The sequence below is a fragment of the Poecilia reticulata genome, chromosome 12, assembly GCF_904066995.2.
Source record: "Poecilia reticulata chromosome 12, P_reticulata-male-v2, whole genome shotgun sequence".
In the NCBI taxonomy this organism is placed as follows: domain Eukaryota; kingdom Metazoa; phylum Chordata; class Actinopteri; order Cyprinodontiformes; family Poeciliidae; genus Poecilia; species Poecilia reticulata.
This window is the reverse complement of record NC_088841.1, coordinates 8,595,539-8,616,368: the sequence shown is the minus strand read 5'-3', so window position 1 is coordinate 8,616,368 and position 20,830 is coordinate 8,595,539. Positions and strand designations below refer to the sequence as shown.

Sequence of the window (20,830 nt, the reverse complement as noted above, 5' to 3'; positions counted from 1 at the left end):
TTTCTGGCAAGGTATGTCTTCTGCTATTCTCTCCACATAGGATTGCAAATATATAAAAAGAAACACCAGATCAATCTTATTCCAAGTGTCAGGGAAAAAAAAAAGTTAATTACATCTGCTTCTAGTCGGGTTTCTGATTTTTATTTATTACAGTCGCAGAAATTACGAGCTGAGGTGCCAACGTCTTCGCGAGTTTCTGCAAATGTTTTCTCCATCGAACTGTGATAAGGACCCCGACATGCATCTTCGAGTGCTTCAATCCCCTGACAAATGCAACCACAGGGCTCAATTCTTTCCCTGTTTATTTTTGCCAAAGAAGATTACCAAACAAAGTAAAGAGCTCTTGACTGTTTGCGGCGTTTGATGCTGTCCTAGTTTCCGTGTGTTCGTGGAGCTGAAGCAGGGGAATATTACGTCCCCATGCTTCGCATCCAACACTGATTACGTGTTTTATGCCAGCACTCACTATTTATATCAGACTTTTCTACATTTTGTCACCTTACAAACACAAACTTCTATGCATTTGTGGGCATTTTATGAGCTAGACCAATGCAAAGCATTGAGGAAGTGAAAGGAAGATGATACATGGAGTGGATGAATGTAGTCAACTCCAGTGAGTCATACTTTCTAGGACTGCCTTTTGCTGTAATTATAGCTGCGTATCTTTTGGGGATATGTCTCCAACACCTTATAACTTAGCTAATTATTCAATAAAGGATAGCTCAAGGTCATTCAGTTTGGAGGGAACCTCTCCGACATGTGGATTTGCTTTGATCCATGGCGGTATACTGAGGATCTGGTTGTGTGTTCATTGTCGACGTCTTCCTTGAAGGAACCTTTGCCCCAGTTTCATGTCTTTTGCAGCATCTACAATATTTTATTTACTTACTTTTTGTTAAATTGACAAAATGTGAAAAAGCTTTTGCAACAAACCGTTTACTCATGTCCTCCTATCAGCCGCTGACATCACTCATGTCCCGGTGAGTCTCATGCCGATACGAGGATCACATGTTTATTATTCTAGATGGGGAAGTAAGCGGCAACAGGCCTGCTGCATGACTCTACGGGGACACTGAAATAAAGACAGAGGGGTCAGCTCCAAGAGTAATGAGTGAGAACAATCATTTAACAGGTCCCTCTAAGAACAGATTACACGGTAAGCCAGTGTATCTGCGTGAGCCTGCGTGTGTGATGCACGTCTTTTCTGAGGATTTTCGAAAGGCGCATTCCGGGAAAAGCATAGTGGATGTACTGGCAGATTAGCTCTTTTCTACATTTCAGCAGCTCTGCTGTAAAATCCTAGGTCGCATGTGAAAGCGGCCAATGACTCTAACTTCTAATCTCTTGGTCACACACACACGTGTACACGCAGACTCAAACAGGAAAATGCCATCGAGCAGTTGGGGGGGAGAAAAACAAAACAAAAGAAAAAAAAAAAAATCGCAGTCATATCCTGACAATTCCCCTGCAGGGAAAGTGTGTTTGCACCTTCCTCTGCTTTATGATTGGCTGCTTGGGTGCTGGGCAGAACTGCACAGAGAGTCTGTCAACCACGAAGGAAAAGGAAGGGAAGGGCATGTGCAACTGTATAAAGAGCTGGAAGGGAAAGGCGTTTAGTTGTGTGGCACGGTTCATTTAGGAGGCGACTTGGAAAATGAAGGAGCAGACATAAATAAAGCCACATTAATAAGGAATGATGGGAAAAATATGCACCTCATAAAAAAGAAATCGTAAACAGTAAAATGCTTCGTTTTTCCTCATGTTTTTTTAAGGATGTGTTTTAAAGCAACCAGTGAAGACAGAGCTACAGCAGTCTACTTCAAATAAGAGAAAAAAAATCCTTTTTTCGCAGCACACTTAATACTAGGGTTAGGGTTAATCCTAGGCTCATTAATAAATACATTTTATTTGTTGACAAAATTCGGATCTGTGTATATCACTACATTTCGGTTTATGTATGCTAAGTGCTTAGATCTAAGCTCATAATTTTAAGATTTAAAAACATTAACTTATTTACTTTGCAGCAGGATGTCAGAGAAAAATTCTGATCCCACTCACTGACATCATGGATACACTGGCTCAGCGTCTGTAAGGGACAGAGGTCACACAGTGACCGAAAGCTATCCGTCATCATCACTTATAGTAAGAGATCTTGCAACATTTCACAGTCTGGGCTAGTAGACGCAATTAGATGTTGAGCAACGTGACCCAAGAATGATGTCTTCATATTTGCTGAACCAGATTCTGCATAGCTGCTCTAGCAGGTCAGCCAACAGAATCTGAACCAATTTTGCTTGAAACCAGGTAACTTCACCAACTCTATCAGGATGTCGACCGGTATTTTTTGATCAACAGTGTCGAATACAGCAGTGAATATTTGGAAAAACCAAATTAGATCAAGATGTAGGTAAATTAAAACTTATTTCAATGCAGTCTCTAAGTGCTTGGAGACTGCATTGAATAGAACATTGAACCGAACAGTCGAGACCGCATATTTGTAAAATCACAGCTTAAGGCTGAGGGTGCAGTTTGAACTATGTGACTGACAAGAAGCAGCTGTAAACATGGCAGAACAGTTTAATTAGCAAGCACTCACATTTCAAACATTCAGGCATCTTTTTGTGGCCTGATATTAATAGCAATCACAGCAAATAAAGGGATGCATCCTCAAAAAGGAACATTATTCCTTCTTACATCGGGATACGCTTCGTCTCGCTCTGGATCGCATTCTAAGGGCATTAATGTCATTGAAAGTGGTGGGAGGCTGTGAGCGTGTGAATGGATGAATAATAACGCTGCCCATCATCTGTATGGCGTCGTATTAAACGGGCGCCGCAAAGTGTAATTTGCCGCTTATTATTCAAATGTGAGTTCTTCAGAAATGGCAACAAGAGACGTGTGAATCCTGCTCCCTTTCAAGCTGCATCGCTTCGTCTGATGCGCCATCTGAGCCGACCCCTCCGAAAGTGACAGGCGGCGGCAGCGAGAGCAAGGGCTTGCTGACTTCATCCCCTGGTTCCTCTGCTGTTTTCCCTCCCTCGTCCCCACCCCCCCGCCCAACATCATCCATCCTCGTCACACGGCCTACGATGCCCTTGAAAATCCTTCGACACGCCAAATGCTGTGCTGCCGAATGTGTTTTCTCTCACTGGGCGTTCACCCGAGGTCAGAGCGAATTGTTGCTTTTCATTGGGCTGCTCTGATTCTTTATTTTATCTGTCTCTACCTTCTCCTTTCTTAGCCACCAGTAAGTTGCTTCACCTTCTAGGTTTTTCTTTTTTTTTTCCCTGCTAAACTTCTAAATATTTCAGATGGTTCTACTAGCGATATAACAGACTGTGGAATTTCAGAAACTACAAGTGTCTCTCGAGAAGAAGAAAGACAGTTTTATTGGAATGAAATGTACGAATGAACACTATTTATCTTGTGTCCGTGAACCACCATGTTCGGATTTAGCACACAAATATGGCAAATATGTCATGTGAGAGCCTTAGAACAGGAAGTGGTTCAGTAAAATATATTTTGCAAAAGCTAAAATGCAAAATGTTAAAACAGTTGACACTGATTGTTCGGGTGCTTTGTAGCAGGATGTATTAGCACTGCAGCACAACTATTACAGGAAGTTAGAAAAGAAACACTTTGAAAGTCCAACGGCCGAGTATGTTTACGTCAGATATTTGAGAATTTTTGCGTTTTTTCCATACTGAATTCCCTCAGTTGGCTGGGGGATTTTAAACATTTATAAATGCAGGATACAAGTGCAAGGAATTTAGGTGAAGTTTCAGAGACTTTTTTTTTTAACAAAATAATGAGAAAAACACAAGACTCTGGAGAAAATGGTAGAGATACAACTGCCACCACAGGAAAACAATGGCAAAAAAAATGGAAGTAGATATGGGAGGAAACGGTGAGTAGCAATGAGGGTAAACAAGCTCAGCCACTGAGGGAGAGGAAAAACTGACCAAGCAACTAGTGGGATTAATCAGGGGAGGAATGGCAAAGAGCTCAGGGAGAGTTCTGACTAAGGGAAGGTAACAGATATCGAGCTGGAGAACGGAAGAAAATAGAAGTAAACTAAGGAAAAACCCTGAAACTAACACAAAAAAAACATTAATTAGAGGAACCTAAAATCTAAATGCACTATAAATAATAAACCAAGAATCAAACACACAGAAGAAAAATTAAAGGCAAAATCTAAGTAAAGGAAACCAAAGCATAACAAAAGACAAAGTTCTAACACCAATACCAGATTTTGCTCTTGCTCTACACAAGCATTTGTTTTGTTCAGTTCATTTAAATATTTCCTTGAGTCATTATTGCCTGTGTGCTTGTTCCTCTGCTTTTTTCTTTTCTTTTTTACATCAGTAAAGCACTCTTTGTTCCATTTCACTCCAGGAAAAATAACCTTAATATAAAAATTGATGTAAATTTGATTGCTGACAGTCTCTTACAAATACAACATCCACGTAGCTCTCGTCCTATATTTGTCTTCAGCGCTGTCTGGAAAAGTCGTCTTTACCTGGTTCTCGACAAGCTTCATTGTACGTATTTCACAAAATGCGCTTCATCTTTGTTAGTTAAACAATGACAAAGTGGAAAAGTTTGGTTTCACACAGTTTTAGAAATCAATTCATCTGATAGAGGGTCTACCATCTTTTTTGAACAAAATATGGTGATAATTTTGCAACATAAGACTTGACTTTTTTATGTAGATCAGATTCCATAATATCCTGTTTATACAAGTACAAATATGGAATGGCAACATATTTCCATTTTGTCTTGGCCACTCTTTAACATGGGAAAAACAAGAGAACATTCATTTATGCCAATGCTCTTTGTTCCTCATAGATCCCTGACAATCCTTCTTGCTTCACGCCAGAGAGCCTACAGGATAAATGAATGAGGATAAATTTAAAAAATCCAGCTAATTCAACTCTCAATTTAAGAAAACAGCTTGTACGTCTTTGTCTATTTTAGTTGACATTCATTGGCTACAATGAAACCAAGAGCCACCTGGCTGGAATTAAATAGACAGGCTCATCTGTCACTTAAGCTCAGCTTAAAAGCCTTTTAAATAATTTCACAATCTGAATACAAAGAAGCATAAACAAACACATCAAGCAGTGAGCTTTCTTTTTCTTACTCTTCAACTTTGAACAGTGCGAAGATCTGTTGAACAGCATGGAGACGGTATGCAGACACCCTGACATTATACAAGTCTGTTTCATGTCTTTTTTTTTTTTTCATTGAAGCTGGGTTTAATATGGCACACCTGCATGCCCCAGAGGGCCACTGTATGTTTACTGCTCGGTTTTAACTCCCTGCTGACATACCTTTCCCCCCCGTTTGCTTACCACAGCTATCCTGCTTTCATAGAAATGAGACCAGACAGGGAAAAGAAAAACGAAAAAAAATGGGTGGTGTAGCCCACCCACTATGTGTGAACAAGGCACACGCAAAAAAGCAAGATAGGAAAATATTTCCCAAACAAAAGCAGCAGCAAAGGAAGACAATAAACAGCACGATGTTAATCAGAGCTATGATAATAAAACAACCAGAATGTCAGCAAGCCTGACATTTTGTTGAGAATGCTACGTAAAGCCTATTTGGTAAATATATTCAGCTTTTTGACACGAATAAGCCGGAGAAATTATTTTATTGGCAGCATTTGTCTTTTAAATAACATTGGTAGTTGGGAATAAGATCTTATTTATATGTTTAGATCAAAACATTGTGAGGTAAATGAGAAAAATAGAACACAAAACACACCTCATAACTTCTCTTTGAAGACAAACATGGATTAAGTACCATAAGATGCATAAATATATGAAATTGTGTGTTTGTCATCTTGTCTTGTAGACATTCCAACTAGTGCTACATAAAAATAACTTATCTCAAGTTAGAACAGTTCTTTTCTTACTTTTATCTTATTACTTTGAAATATATTGACAAGAACAAACAGAAAACACACAAACTATTTTGCCTATTTGACAGTATAAAGTTTGATATACCATGTGTTTGATCCCATAAGTTGTTGAAAAGGGAACTACATAGTTTTGTGCTGTAATGTTGGAAGATTACAACACTTAAGTGTTTTAGCCATCAATTCCTTTTCATGGGAGAAAAAATAGATTTGATAAAAATTGTGATGTAATATCTTAGTTTTGGAGACGTTACACAAACTTCTGGACTGTCACGCCACCTCAGTGGGCGGCTGCAGATGTCACTGTAAGTCACTTTGGGTTACTAAAGGTCAAAAGTGCACAAACTGCACACTGAGGAATTTTTCAAAGTACTGAAATTGCTTACTAAAACTTTGTAATTCGTCTCTTGTTTCTAGAAAAAAAATGTCACTGAAAATTATAGAAAAAAAGGCCAACTTATTAAAATACATTAATTCAGTGGCAGAAAAAGAAATCGCGCTAAAAATTTGAAAGGTGTTCTCGCACTGTTTTTATGAACAGAGAGGATTTTGGTGGAACATAAATTCCTGTTACATTTTTGAAGTACTGTATTTTCCGCACTATAAGGCGCACCTAAAAACCTTCAATTTCCTCAAAAGCGCGCCTTATAATCCGGCGCGCCTTGTATATGGACCAATATTGAGTCACAACAGGTCTAGCAACTGCGGTAAGCAGCCACCGACTTCATTTTTGCCTGTAGAAGAAGAAGCACGCGGTGCATGCTGGGATAGTTGTCAGACGCTGGTTTATAATCTATTAATAATGTTTGACTGACCCATCTACCTACCGACCGTCTAGAATAGCGGTTCTCAACGTGGGCGGTGCCGCCCCCCAGGGGGCGTTCAGAGGACGGCAGAGGGCGGTGGTAGAAACTTTTACAAAAGGGGGGCGCTGGGATTCCTTTGGGGGGCGTTTGGTAAACTTTACACCTTAAAAGCACAACAATGCCAGTTTAGACTTTGAGCAACTTGGTAAAACTGTATTGTGTTACATTAAATCATGCTTGGCTGCAACTGTATCGATGGCAGCTCTCTATTCAGTGTTTGTTAGCTTCTGTTAGCTTCTCCGCGCAGCTCCGCTCCTGCTACTGGTAGCTTCACCGCATCAGTTCAGCGTTACACCGGCTGATGACGTTGCTGTGATTCACTTTGTCTGGTGTCTGATTTTCAAATATTTAATGTTTTATTGAGGATTTTTGTACATATGTTTTGGCAGTTCTGTGATCATGTTAAGCAGCATCTTATATTAAAAAGTGTTTTATTTTCATTTGAAGGCTGCACGCTTCCATGGAAGGACAACAGAAAATTGCTCTTATAAACATGTAATTACTAAAATCACGATACCCTCACTTTGTATCTCTCTGAAAAATGAACCCTTTTAAATAAAGAAATCCCTCCATGGGTGATACCACGATAGAGAGCGTTCATTTTATAGCGTCGACACCGGTGCTGTAAGTGGTCCGGTATGAAACGGGTGTGATAGAACAACGATACTATCACAGCACTTTTAAATTTCAATAATCAGAATACCGAAATTGTTTCCATTGTTTTTAAAGGTTTATGTCAGTCTGCCTTTTCTCCATCAATACGCTTCCCGACCGCCCTGCACCTTAGGGGGTTAAAAAAAAAAGAGGCGCACATTGCGCAAAACTCTGAAACAGGAGAAGTGGGACATAAAAAGGAGCGACGAACTAGATGTGAATTATGGCATAAAAACAGAGAATCCGACGCTGAACAGTGAAAAATCAACACACGATGTGAAACACATGACGATTAGGAGGCGTAGCAGGTGATGAGTGAATATTACTGATGGTCAATAAACGATAAAATAAATCTAGAAACAGGAAAGAAACTAAAGTGGACATAGCAATAAACCAAGAGAGGATAATACTAATCAAAGAAAACTAAATGGAAATGAATGAAGAACAAAATGCAAGAATAAACTAAGAAACTAAAGTAAACAGAGGAATAAACTTGTATGGCAAGACCTTTAGAGCAATAATTAATACACAGGATGATATGGCAAGAACAAACAGACACTATTTCCAGCTAAAAGGTAAAATGATATTGTTGAAATGTCATGGGTTTGTTGAGACCATATCTAGTACTGATAATAAATATATCTTACAGACCATAACAGTAAAGAACTGATCACTTATTTATGTTTTTAATTAGATTTGATATATTTATTTATTCAATATTATTTTTCATGTCAGTGTTAATGTCATGAGGCTGATGACTCCATGACACTTTCAATTTGACTCATTAGGATTTGATTAAGAACCAGGTTTGTTCTTTGTAATTTCTGTCCAGTAAAACTATTAATCTATAAATCAATAGACAGGTCTATATAAAGATATAATCCATGTTTCAGTCTCACATTTGTATGGCATTACAAGGATCTGGAACTTTTGTTTTTCCACTGAAAGCTCTGGTTTGCTCATTGGCCTATTTTCTAATGAAAATAGACCTTGTAAATGTATAAGGCGCAACGGATTATAAGGTGCGCCTTATAGTGCGGAACATTCGGTACTTTCCCCATTCTAAGTAATGTGTGTATATGGGGATCACAGCAATAAAATTCAGTGTTCAGCTGTATCATAATTGAGTTAGCTACTCTTTTTTTCTTTACTTCCCCATGTCACCTTATTTGTTTTTTTTTTCCATAATAAAAGCAACTGTTTTAAATGGTGTCTATGCATGATTGCCCATGTGCTTTCTATGATAGAATAACAACATATAAAGAATGCAGGCATCAGCCATCCTGCAGCCTGTAGGAGTGAATGTCAGTATGGAACAACTTGGGAATGTAGTTTCAATACTCTGTTAAGATGAGTAAACAGTTTGTACAATATTATGAGAGACAAAGTATTGTTTGACTATTTGCTGTCATGTTTGAGTTGTAATGATGTTGATTATTTTAAAGAGCTGCATGTCATATAAATTACAAATGTGTGGTCATCAAATTGTATACTCTGCAGTGTCAAAAGTATACTTTATTTTCCTATAGAATGATTTCTTCCTTTACGATTATAACGAAACACAGATATACAAAGGTGTGACTGGAGAATTCAAATTCTGCGAGGAGATTCTGCAATTTATACCTTTTCAGTGTCAAGAAGCATTTCAGTAATTTTCCCAAAATGTGACATGACACAGATGTCCATTTCCGAACTTCTCTTCAAAATGGGAAAGACACAGGTACATGCTATTCAGGTAAGGCAAGTTGGCATTCTTCACAAGTTAGAAAAGTAAACAAAAAAGTTTTGTCTCTTTCACATAACTATTTTTTTTCCTGCAACAATATAGTGAATGTGAAAGATAAAAATATACACATGCTGATTCCTGTTTGTAAGATTTCATTTCCGTGGTCCACGTCAAAAAAAGATCTCTGGTAGTAAACAAAATGCTCCCATTGAGCATAAAACAACAAAAGTAGCATTACCTAAAAAGCATCCAACTATATAAGTTTCACACAACTTTTTGCCAAAGGTCTATTTTCTACTGAAGGGTATTGTAATCATCTCTTCAGTCAAATAACATTTTAAATGATCTGCTATGCACCACCAAATCTCTGCATGTGATGGCTATCAAATAGATCACAATCCAAATTCTTTTTTTTTTTGTTGCTTCTCCAGTAGTTGCACATTTTTTCACCCAACTAGTGTCTGTTCAGAATCTCACTGAAATCTGAAGCTCAATATCACATAGTCACGGCTGAGTTATAACTCACGACTGAAAAACAAAAAAAAAAAACAAAAAAGACAAAAAAACAAGGAAAAAGGTGAGCGCAACTTGCAGGTGCAAAATTAAAAGAAGTGTCTCTTTCCAATTTTTATACTCTTCTTGCAGAGTTATTTTTTTCCCTCTGAACACCTGGTTGACTGGTGATCTTACCCCTATAAATATGCACAGTAACTACTTAGAAATTTATGTCTGCATCAGGTCCAGTCCTATCAGCGCAGATTGAGATGGAGACAGACGGCGTTCTGCCGAGGTTCGATAGAAACCCGGTTATGAACGAGAGCTCGGGAACGTGCGGAGGAGTAATGGATTGCGAGCGTGTCTGCGCTGCTCTCTGCATGCCGATAAAAGAGTCGATCTGATAGCCAGTCTGGGACATAATACAGTCTGAGACATTAGGTCCCATATAGGCTTCATTCCCCCCGGGGTCTTTCAATACCCCGACTTGCTGGATAACTGAATGCGCCACACCAGACCGTGTTCGCTCCTGACTCTCAAGATAACATGAATTAATGTAGTGCAACTCCAAATAACAGCGGCTTTAAAGTCTGTCAAAGCGGGCCGCTCCCACTGTTTATCAGGCGCTGCATCGGCCCGTCTCAGTGCATGTGCAGTCGTGTTAATCTTCGTAGAGTAAATAACGGCCTCTTTGCGCTGCTTACTTGGCTGCAATAAACAACAAGGAACTTGAACCAAATGACCGAAGTTTAATGTGCTGACATAACTTCATCCTCCAGAGAACAGCGGTTTAAAGCAGGAGGAGGCCGGGTGTTGAGTTGTTGTTTTTTTTTTTCTCCTTTTGCTCGGAATACTCCCTCGGCCGGTGTTTGCACATCGTTTTGGTTTGACGCAACAATCAATGTGCTCTCTGCTTGCAGAGCAGCAGACCAATTTCTTGTTAATATTGCCCTCTACTAAACAAACACACCCATCTGAACAGGCCCAACGCGGATTAGAGAACAAACAAGCACGCTCGCAATTTTGCGGCGGCGTCTGAATTACGCCAGTCAAAACAAGTGATATTTAGAAAACTTGGATACATTTCCTTGAACATATTTAGCAGTTGGGCTAAATAAGATGTGGTGTCAGATGAAACGGGAATGTTAAATTTGCCCATTGTGGTTCAGACGTGGTGGCGTTTTAATGGTTTAGAGCCAAACAGTCCAAACTAGAGAGGAATTGTCATTCAAACACATTCCAGGCTTTCCCCATGTGCCACAAGCTAAACGATCAACGGGTCCTACAAAAACCAAGAGTGAACTTGATAGCTTTAGCTTAGCAAAATGCAGCACATAAGCACTGTTTTAGCAACATGTTATTACAGACAACTGCTAAATATGCAAAGTCAAAAGTGTCTTTAGAAACAAAGAAAAACTCATGCTGTGGCATCTGGACCATTAATGGGAAGTGAATTTGAAGGGAAGCAGTCACATTACTCATGAGGACCATGTGATGCTGCTAAAACATTGTGTAATTTTGCTAAAATGAAAAGCTGATTGGGTTCTCAAGCAAATACGCAACACTGATTTTATTGTGAAACGCAAGAGGTTAGATTGTGCCTCAACTAGAGGTGTGCCGATCGATCGGCCGCCGATCATAATCGGCCGATTTCCGTAAAAAAGCGTATGATCGGTGATCGCTGATCACGGTCTCTTGTTGCCGATCACACAAACCGATCACCTGCATCTCATTTCGCAGCCTGCCTGTGCAGCTGGTCTCCTCTATCCTTCACTCTGCGCAAACGCGCAGCAACAAATCCTAAGCGATGAGGAACTATAACGCACTGAGTGAATGGGGAAGTTTGCCTGTTATGGCGGAAAATTGAAGCACGTGGGGTGAAGCAGGTCAAAATGCATCAACACGGCCAATCTAACATGACATAAAAACAATGCCATACTTGAAGGAGTTTGGCTACATCGAAGGTCACTGCAGTAAAAAAGACATATGGAGGATCAGATAGCAGGTAAAGCAGCGCACAGCTACAAATACTCACCCGGATTAGCATGACGGTCAGAAAGCTAAACAAATAACCCGCAAAATAATTTGTCTCTCGCCGCTCTCGCCGCTTCTGCTCCACCTGGTATAGACTCTCACACCGAACCTCTGCTTAAAGCTGCAGCATCTAACCTAAAAAAATAAATTTTACATACGTATTTAAACTTTCGCTGTCCTCACATGAGACAGATAATCTCTGAAGAAATAATCAATTTCCTCCCTGTTCTGCATAATTACTCCGCTCAGTCAGAAACAGCCAATCAGAACTAGCAGTAATCAGCTAGCCGCCATGCTATCAGGAAGTTTTCATTCAGTAACTCTGGATTGTTTATTGTAATGGATCCTGTATTTGCCTTTGAATGTTAAGTTTTATACTTGAATTTTTTGGAAATGTTGAGAGGTTTTATTTTGACTTATTATTATTTAGCCTCTTCAGAGCCTTCATATGTTTTCAGTCTGTTAAAGATAGTATTACTAATAGCAGTACAATTTGCACAATGCCTGTTTTGTTTTGATCTGGGAAAAGGTTATTAAAAACAAGTTTTTGTCTAAATTAAGGTGAATTCATGGTTCCTTTTTCCATGTAATGTTACCAGTAGTGCTTATGATTAAAAATAATAATTATGTGATCGGTATCGGTGATTGGCCCTCATGGGTGATCTGAATCGGAATCAGCAGGAAAAAACCTGATCAGCACATCTCTAGCCTCAACCAATCAGCTTTTACTGCCTAGCAACAATCATTCACCCTAAATAAATGAAAACGAAGAGAGGACCCAACTTCAACAAGATGAAAATAAGATTCACCATTAACACAAACAGCACAGTATGGTAAATAAAACGAGGAATAACTCATGCATCTAAGATTATATGACCATTATTTCCAAAGCATTGATGACTACATAGAGGAAATGAGCAAATGCTTTAAAAAAAAGCTAAGTGTCTGCAGATTAGTTTGTCATGGAACTTGATTTCTCACTTGACCTGAACATATTTGGTTTGCCTGTTTAAGTCCGTAGGGTGAGTAATCCCGCTTAGTTACATTTTTTTAAATCTTTTCCGACCTTCGACAACCATTTGGTCCAACGGCAAACCGGTCAGGTTAAAGCCGTGGAGGAGCGCACTTTTCGTGCATCAACCTCCCATCTGTCGATTGACAGCCACACAGTTGGCTGACGGGCGGCAGGAGAATATAGACAATAAACACAAACGTCTGGCTAGCAGCGAAATGTCAGGAAAAAATGGAAGTTCGAGTGGAGGCAGGGAGACAAAAAGGGGTTGCTGTCAGATGCTACTGGTGCAGAACGGCAGACGTGTGAGCTGTGCTGACATGTAGCTACAGGCTTCGGTAGCCAATCAGGTCAGACGGGGGGATCCGGCAGAACAAAGTTCATTTGATAACGAATGTGGAGGGAGGGATGTCTAGAGATGAAGACCGATGCAGAGCCAAACACGAGCGTCCAAATCTCCAGAGGTTAATCCGGTATCCCTTGGACTTACATATATATCACACGCACACGCAGCTCATAATCAAAAGCTTTCTATCCTGTTCATCAGTCCTCGGAAACGGGGAGTTTTGATTGGCTGTGAGGGAAAAGGAGCAAAGAAATGTATGTTCGAACCAATGCCTGACACACAAGTTGATGCATGTCCAATGCATTAGTCAGACAAGGTATCTGTCCTCTTTTTAGGTTTTCTTGTCACCAGTCTGATGCGCACGAAACAAAAGAGAGCTTACAGGGAGACAAAAGAAAAGATGGATGCTACTTTAAGAATCGCTGTGCCAAGCAAGGCTGAAGCTATGGTTCGACTGCTTTCACGAACACAAAAAAATGAAAAGGAGTTAGATCTATAGAGGGAGGCAAACATTAACTAAAGATAGAGCAGGGCTCTGCACTAAGCCAGCCTTTCATTTGCAGGGAGCATGGAGGCATTTGAATGAACGAATGAGACGCGTGTAAAAACAAGGACAAACCTACACAAAGAGAGAGAGAAAAAGCATTCACAGGAAAAGGATGCTAAATGATCAACCCTGCAGGCCCCAGGATAGGAGCCCGTCGAGTCGCCTGACTCACACTACTGGCAGACATGCCGTGCTTTGGGATGAAAGGCTGGCTAGTAACCGAGCTCAGGTGGTGGAAGAACAACGCAGCCACCGAGCCAGGCTGTCTGGAGTAAAAAAAAAACACACACACATACACGCACACACCTACGCAGCTTGATTACAGCGAGAGCGCCGACTCCCTTCTAAGCAGGGAGCTAATTCGGTGTAACATCTGCTAGGATGCTCACTGCTGGAGAGAAATACGGAGCGGCGCGAAGCTGCACCAGCGCGGGCGGACTGGGGCTCAGCTCCCGAGTTGAGAGTTGATTGAGAGAGAACAGAACAGCTGGCTGCAAATGTGATCAAACCAGCCAACTGCAAAGGACATCAATACCCGGTGACAATCTGCAAGGGATGTTGAGTTCTTAAACACGTGTGATCATCTCGCACATTATTTTTCTCTCCTTGAGTGTTTGTCCGACAGCTCTGTTTCGAGGGTTTTTTTGTTGTTTTTTTAAAGTATTTATCCAGAGGATTCGTTCGTGGCAGAGGTATTCCGACTTGGGGATTCGGAACGAATCTATGAGGTCATAGGTCACGCTAATGAATGACTCTTTAAGCCGGAGCTAAGGTCAAATGTCACGCTAGCGGTCACCAATGCATTATTGATCCAACTGAAGACAACAAAAACCATCAAAAATGATGGATCGTGATCAATACACATTGATAGTCACTCTGGTCTGGATGGATTATTCTTCTTCCAGGCACAGATGTTGACTTAAAGCATCCAAGGCCATAAAAATATCTAGAGACAGTACTAAGCTGATTAAACAGTGAACCAGACTCTTCTTTAGAGCTTCAACTTTTAAAATTGCTTCTTATACTGCCTTATGTAAGGGATTTAATAATTTATTACAATGGGAAGATGTTCCAGGCAAGCAAATAAAGGTACTTAGACCCATTACAGCTTCCACCACCACAAAGACATATTGATGTTTCCTTTTCTCTGTGTCCCGCTTGGCTTCATTACTAAAACTCAACATTTGTTTTTGTTTTATTTTTATTTTTTTTCCTTTTCAGCTTAGGCACAGTACTGAATGTATTTTATTATTCTTTAAAAAGTTACAGCAGAGAAGTGGAGTAAACTGAACACTGAGTCGAGTATCAACATTAACATCGACTTAGCCTAGAGGACATATTTCTGCTTTTGGTACATTTATTTGCAGCACGTTCGCTTGTATGTAGGAAAGGTGAAGGCCAAAATTAGGCAAAAAAAAAAAAAGAAAACTAAACTTTGCATTGCTGTTTCTTAAACGTTTTTAAATGTGAATTTTCACATCATTACCATGGAAAGCAAAAGTTAGCTTCTGCAAAGTAGGCTTTCACATTGTTATTTTTCCATTATCCAATTATACGACATTCATCCATCCATCCATCCATCCATCCATCCATCCATCCATCCATCCATCCATCCATTTTCTTGCACCCTTTTTCCCTCAGTGGGGTCGGGAGGGGTGCTGGTGCCCATCTCCAGCCAACGTTTCGGGCGAGAGGCGGGGTCACCCTGGACAGGTTGCCAGTCTGTCGCAGGGCAACACAGAGACACACAGGACACACAACCATGCACACACACACTCACACCTAGGGGCAATTTGGAGAGGCCAATTAACCTAACAGTCATGTTTTTGGACTGTGGGAGGAAACCAGAGTACCCGGAGAAAACCCACGCATGCACAGGGAGAACATGCAAACTCCATGCAGAAAGACCGGGGCCGGGAATCGAACCCAGAACCTTCTTGCTGCAAGGCAACAGCTCTACCAACTGCGCCACTGTGTAGCCCCAATTATACGACATTACGGAAAAAATTTTTTTTCTTTGGAAATCATCTTTATAAGACTGTTTCTACCAAAATCTGGTGCTACCATGTGGAAAATTGGTAAAAGCAACAGTTTTCCCGTGTTAGTCCTTAAAAATAACCATTTACCCTTTTTAGTTTTTATGATGCAGTCTGTGCATGTGAATGTCTGGTGCAAATACAACATGAAAAAAATCTGCTTTGCAAAATGTTTGTCCTGGTGTGAATCAGACAGATCACTCTCTTTCATATTAAAATTCTCTAGCTTTTAGAAAACAATGTTAAACTGAGAAAATTACAGCAAAAGAATCTTCAGAATTTTGTTTTCCTTGAAGGTGAAATAACTTGTAACCCCGGCACAGATATCTAATTGTAAGAAGCCCTATTTCATTCCATGACCAAAAATAGCAGAACTGAGCTACGTGACAGCCAATAAAATAATGACTAAGCCATTTCATGATTCTATAGATTGGGCGAGCTTATTATCCCTCCTTCAGCCAAACACTGTTTGCATCATAAAAAGAAAAAAGAAATCTCTCCAAAAGTGCTTCTGACACCAATTTGTCTGCGAAGCACCTAAATTCTGCACAGGAAAAAAAGAAGAAAAAACCCCACAGAGGAACAAAAGACAAGGACAAGTGGTCGAAAATGAGGCCAGAGATGAAATGGTTATAACAAAGTGAGACAGGGTGGTGGAAACGTTGGCCTAATTAGGGCCATAACTGTCCACTTAACTAACCTATCACTGACTTTGGGCCGTTCAGCAATCCTTACAGTAAAAGCCTGAGGGTCTGTGTGTGTCAGCAGTTTGAGACACTGTCCTGTAACATTAGAACCTGAGGAGGTGGAGAAAAGTATAACATCTCCATGGCTCATAAACTGCTGAAGTTGCGCATTAGCATCACTAGCCCATTAGCATTACTTAGCCCTCTCTTGTAGACGTGTGAGGAGGCAAAACGAGGATAAAAATATTGTTACTTTGACAAAGTCTTCCTTAAATACAAGCCAATTTACCACTGTAATATTTTACTGAAATAAAAAGTAAGCAGTACCTCACTAAAATTTTACTTCAAGTAAAAGTAACTTTTTTTATAAGCAGAAGAAAGTTTTGTTTGTATTTTTTCAAAGGAAATAAGCATATATTTGTATCAAACTGTTTTCTTAACTGAAGGAGCACCCGAATATATATATATATATTTTAGTGGTGTGCCGATCAATCGGCCACCGATCATAATTGCCCAATTTCCGTGAAAAAGTGTATGATTGGTGATCGCCGATCACGGTCTCTTGCTGCCGATACCGATCACCTGCATCTCATTTCGCAGCCTACCTGTGCAGCTGGTCTCCTTTTTCCTTCGCACTGCGCAAATGCGCAGCAAGAAATCCTAAGCGATGTGTAACTATAACGCACTGAGTGGATGGGGACGTTTGCGCCTCATGAGTGATCGGTATCGGCAGGAAAAAACCTGATCGGCACATCTCTAATATATATAAAATGCAGCAGAAAATAACTTACCATGCGACATCATGAACATGCGGGAAGTATTATGTGTAATTTTACTGGGACATAAATCCAAATATTTTCTGCCAGCTGCTGTCTTCACGGTCCTCTACAGCCGATCAGCTCCCAAATCTCGGCATCCATCTCTGTCACACCAAACTGTCAGATTTATAAAGTTCTGGTTTCAAGGCTGCAAACATTTTACATGAAACAGTTCCAACAGTTTCATCTCCTTTTATTTTTAAATGCCAGACAAAGTGCCAGACTCAGCAGAGCTTTTCTGGACATTCGGCCGTATCGCATGGTGGAAGGGTGCTGCCATTCCTTCGCCTGCTGTTCTGCTGGTGGAAGGAAGACAAACTTTTCCATCGCCCATCACTTTCATTAAGGCAACAATGTTAATACCTGCCTAAGCAAGAAATTACGAGTGGCAGTCAATTGCAGGTTTGCTACCAGAGAAGCCTAACTAACCAGACAACATTAAAAATGCCAATGCTAATCCCAGAAGCTAAGCGATTTTTACAATAAGAACATTAAAACTACTTGCTAAAATGTTAATATTTTCAATCAGGATAGTGTAATTTAATTGAAAAGTAAAAGACATATCAAAGGTATGTTGCTACAACAGTGTTAATCAGCGTATTCTGTTATTTTAGCAGCAGTAGGAATTTCTTTGCCTGATTTAAATAAAAACAGCAAAATCATATTGTACACAATCTGTTTTAAATCGGGGTCAATACAATATGACCATTCAGCTATGAATATATTTAATCAAGGTCAATATTCTGTAAAAAAATAAAAATAAAAAATCCCACACTGTATCAGGCCAACTCATATCACACACACAGAAGAATGTTTTTTTTTTTTTCCTCCGAGGTTTGCAGTTCCTCTTTGTCTTTCCTCATTAGCCATTATCGATTCGCTATGTAACCCCTTTAGCTGTAGAAGTAAGAAGTAAAACCAGCAACTGCAACAATAATAGGACTATTAGGAGCAAAACAGCACCGCATTAGAATGTATGAGTCAGCTCTGGCTGAGAATGCTCCAAGTACACCGGCGTCAGGGAGAAAGCATGTCCATCTGTGCCCATGTGCTAATGGGCCAGCTCGCCTGTTTAGAGGACACATTTGTATTTATAGGAACCTATGCCTGGCAAAAAACCCCCAAAAAACAACTGCTGCTACATCATTTAGAACAAGTTGAGGAAATCCATCAATTGGTAACACATCTTTTCTCTTCAGCTTCTGCATAAACAGTCATGGAAGTGGACGGGCAACATGTGGAGGAGATGAGGAAGTGCAGTTTTTGACTTCTTGACCTGAATATTCAAACACCCCTTTGGCAGCGGACAAAGAAGAAGGCGAGCACTCAAGTTCACGTGGAGGAGAGGGAGGGCAGAGAGCTACTTCCCACACGGCGCGGCAAAACTCCATACAAAGATATCAGAAGACAAACTTCGACTTTGTGTTTTCGTCGGTGCATATATAATTACAGGAGCTAAACAGATGGTGTGATTTTAGCAGACAAACGGCTTTAAATTGTCAATACCGAACTCTTGTTTGCAGTCAACAGCTGAGATTCGCCTCTGGCAATGAATTTCCTTTTTTCATCTTCGAGTCTAAACATGTCTCTGTTTTTTCTTCTTCTCGCAGCCTTCCCCAGCTCCTGAGGAGTTCTGTACTTTTCCTCTTTTTAATTAACCATCATGGCATTTCTTTGCATGTATAATTCATGCAGCAACTACTTTATGACATTTAAGGCAGCTAAATCCAGGCTGGATGCAGCCCGAGTCGATCGTGGGTGGATGCAGAAGCACAGTTTTTGTTTTTATTCTCTCCCCCTTCCGTAAACCACAACAGCTGGGGCTGCAGCTATCGCCAGCGACAAGCACACGAGCGTGAAAGAGGCATTTAAAAAAAGAGGGGAAAACACTTACGATTTACTGAAAATGTGAAACATGGTCCCGCGGATCCTCTCTGAGCTCCAAAAAGCGCGACCGAAATTTGGATTTGCATTTCTCACAGCTTCCCGAGCAACTACTGGATCTCTGGGAACAGAGCCGGAGCCTCTGCCCCTCTGACTTACACCACAGCACTCCCTAAGGATGTCTGCTGGCCCCGGACACACCCCTCTGTCCACATCCCAGTTAAAAAGACAGCGCTGTTATTCGGGACAACCCGGTGTTGTAAGACCGTGGTAATATGCTGAGATTAGGTCACCTGTGGAGGATCTTAAAGTTGCAAGCTCGCCCGCTCACCAACACATCAACACGGCACCTGCGTCTTTTGGGGTTTCATTCAAATGCCCGCAGACACGGCGGTGTTCCCTCCCCACGGTTCTATGTTTAGCTTATAGTTTTGCTGAGCTGCTGTGTAATAAGCAAAAAACGTGGCAGTGACAGAAGAGAAAACAAGAAACTACATCAAAAGGTGAAAGAGGTGAAAGAGATGAGGTCGTTTAGCCTCTAACTCTTTCTAGCTACACTGGATCCGTCGAATCTAGTCTTTTTTTTTTGTGATCATCGACTCGTCTTTCTTGCCTTTTCTCACGCTGACAGAGGCTCAACATTGGCAGCCAGGAAGTCAGTCCATCCTCTCCTCCCCTCACTTCAAGAGGCAACAATGGCTCAGCCCTTTTCGGTGCCATGCATGCTCTGTGGGAAAATGTTGCTTCCTTAACTGAAGAGAAAGAAACGAAGGAATAATGGTAGAAAAATGGAAGAAAAGAGCGTCAAGGGAGGAACTCGGATGTGGGGAAAGGAGAAGAGAAAATAAGGCCAGCCAAGTTTGAGAAGGACAAACATTGTGAGGGTTGCTCTCTCACAGTCAGGAAGGAGTGATGTCATAATAATGTAATTAGAGCTGCAGAATGAACCCAACCCAGAAAAAGACATGGTGGAAATAATCCCATGGAAAGTGGTCCTTTTGCATGGAGTCCTTAATCTTTTTTCAGCTTTTTATTTAGCTTGTTTTATAGTAATTGTGGTATAATTATGTTATCATCCTTGGCAAAACACCATCAACTTATTTTGATCAGTAACTTGAAATGTTTTTTGTTTTTTTTATCCAGTTCTACATTTTGAGAACAAAATCCCTTAGCATGTTGTGATAAAAAAACATACATCATTGTGAAACACGGTGCTGCTTTTGATAATCACCATGTGTCATAAGGAACAGTGAAGTGAAATCAAAAATCGCTCATTTTCAATTTTAAGTCCTAAAAAAAAATCTAATTTTACAACTCAAGCTACTGTCTGACTTTTTCTTGTTTTGAAATGAAACAAACAAACAAACAAAAAAAATAACCTGTTGGATGTTGGACCCTGGCCTGGCCACACATGAAAAAATTAAGGATATTTTGTGAGTCGTCGCATCCTCTCACATCTGCAATCCTCTCTTGCATAGTGTATGGATATATGGGTAAAAGATGGAAAATATAGAGTCTGCTACAGTTTAAAGAATACAAAAGTTTTGCTGTGATCATGTTTTCTTACTTAATGATCACATGACCGTCTGGAGATGAAAGATTAAAGCTCTATTTATAGTCTGTGAGCATTCTCAAGTAGACAAATCAAAAAAATAAGTTGGACTGCCTTCCTGGTGGAGTCACTTCAGGTTAGCGAATCGTTATTGCCGCATACACTGTGCAGCATGATATTAAGTAGTGTCATTTTTGCTGCAACATTGGAGTAGCACTGGTGGACATTTCATTGTATTACGTAGCTACTGT

The 20,830-nt window shown here is 40.3% G+C and overlaps 1 protein-coding gene across 10 annotated transcripts in view; it reads right to left on the bottom strand.

The window, feature by feature from the left end:
* The window catches only part of dab2ipb (DAB2 interacting protein b), a 170,645-nt gene that overhangs the window by 35,417 nt on the left and 114,398 nt on the right, over window positions 1–20,830 (bottom strand). The window contains exon 1 of one of the 10 annotated variants that reach the window (XM_008423612.3): window positions 19,038–19,191. The exons of the other annotated variants lie outside the window; for them this stretch is intronic. Coding sequence (XP_008421834.2) covers window positions 19,038–19,060 — 23 coding nt within the window. The 5' untranslated portion in view covers window positions 19,061–19,191. Of the gene's footprint in view, window positions 1–19,037; window positions 19,192–20,830 lie in introns of those variants that run through there. 10 annotated transcript variants of the gene reach the window in all.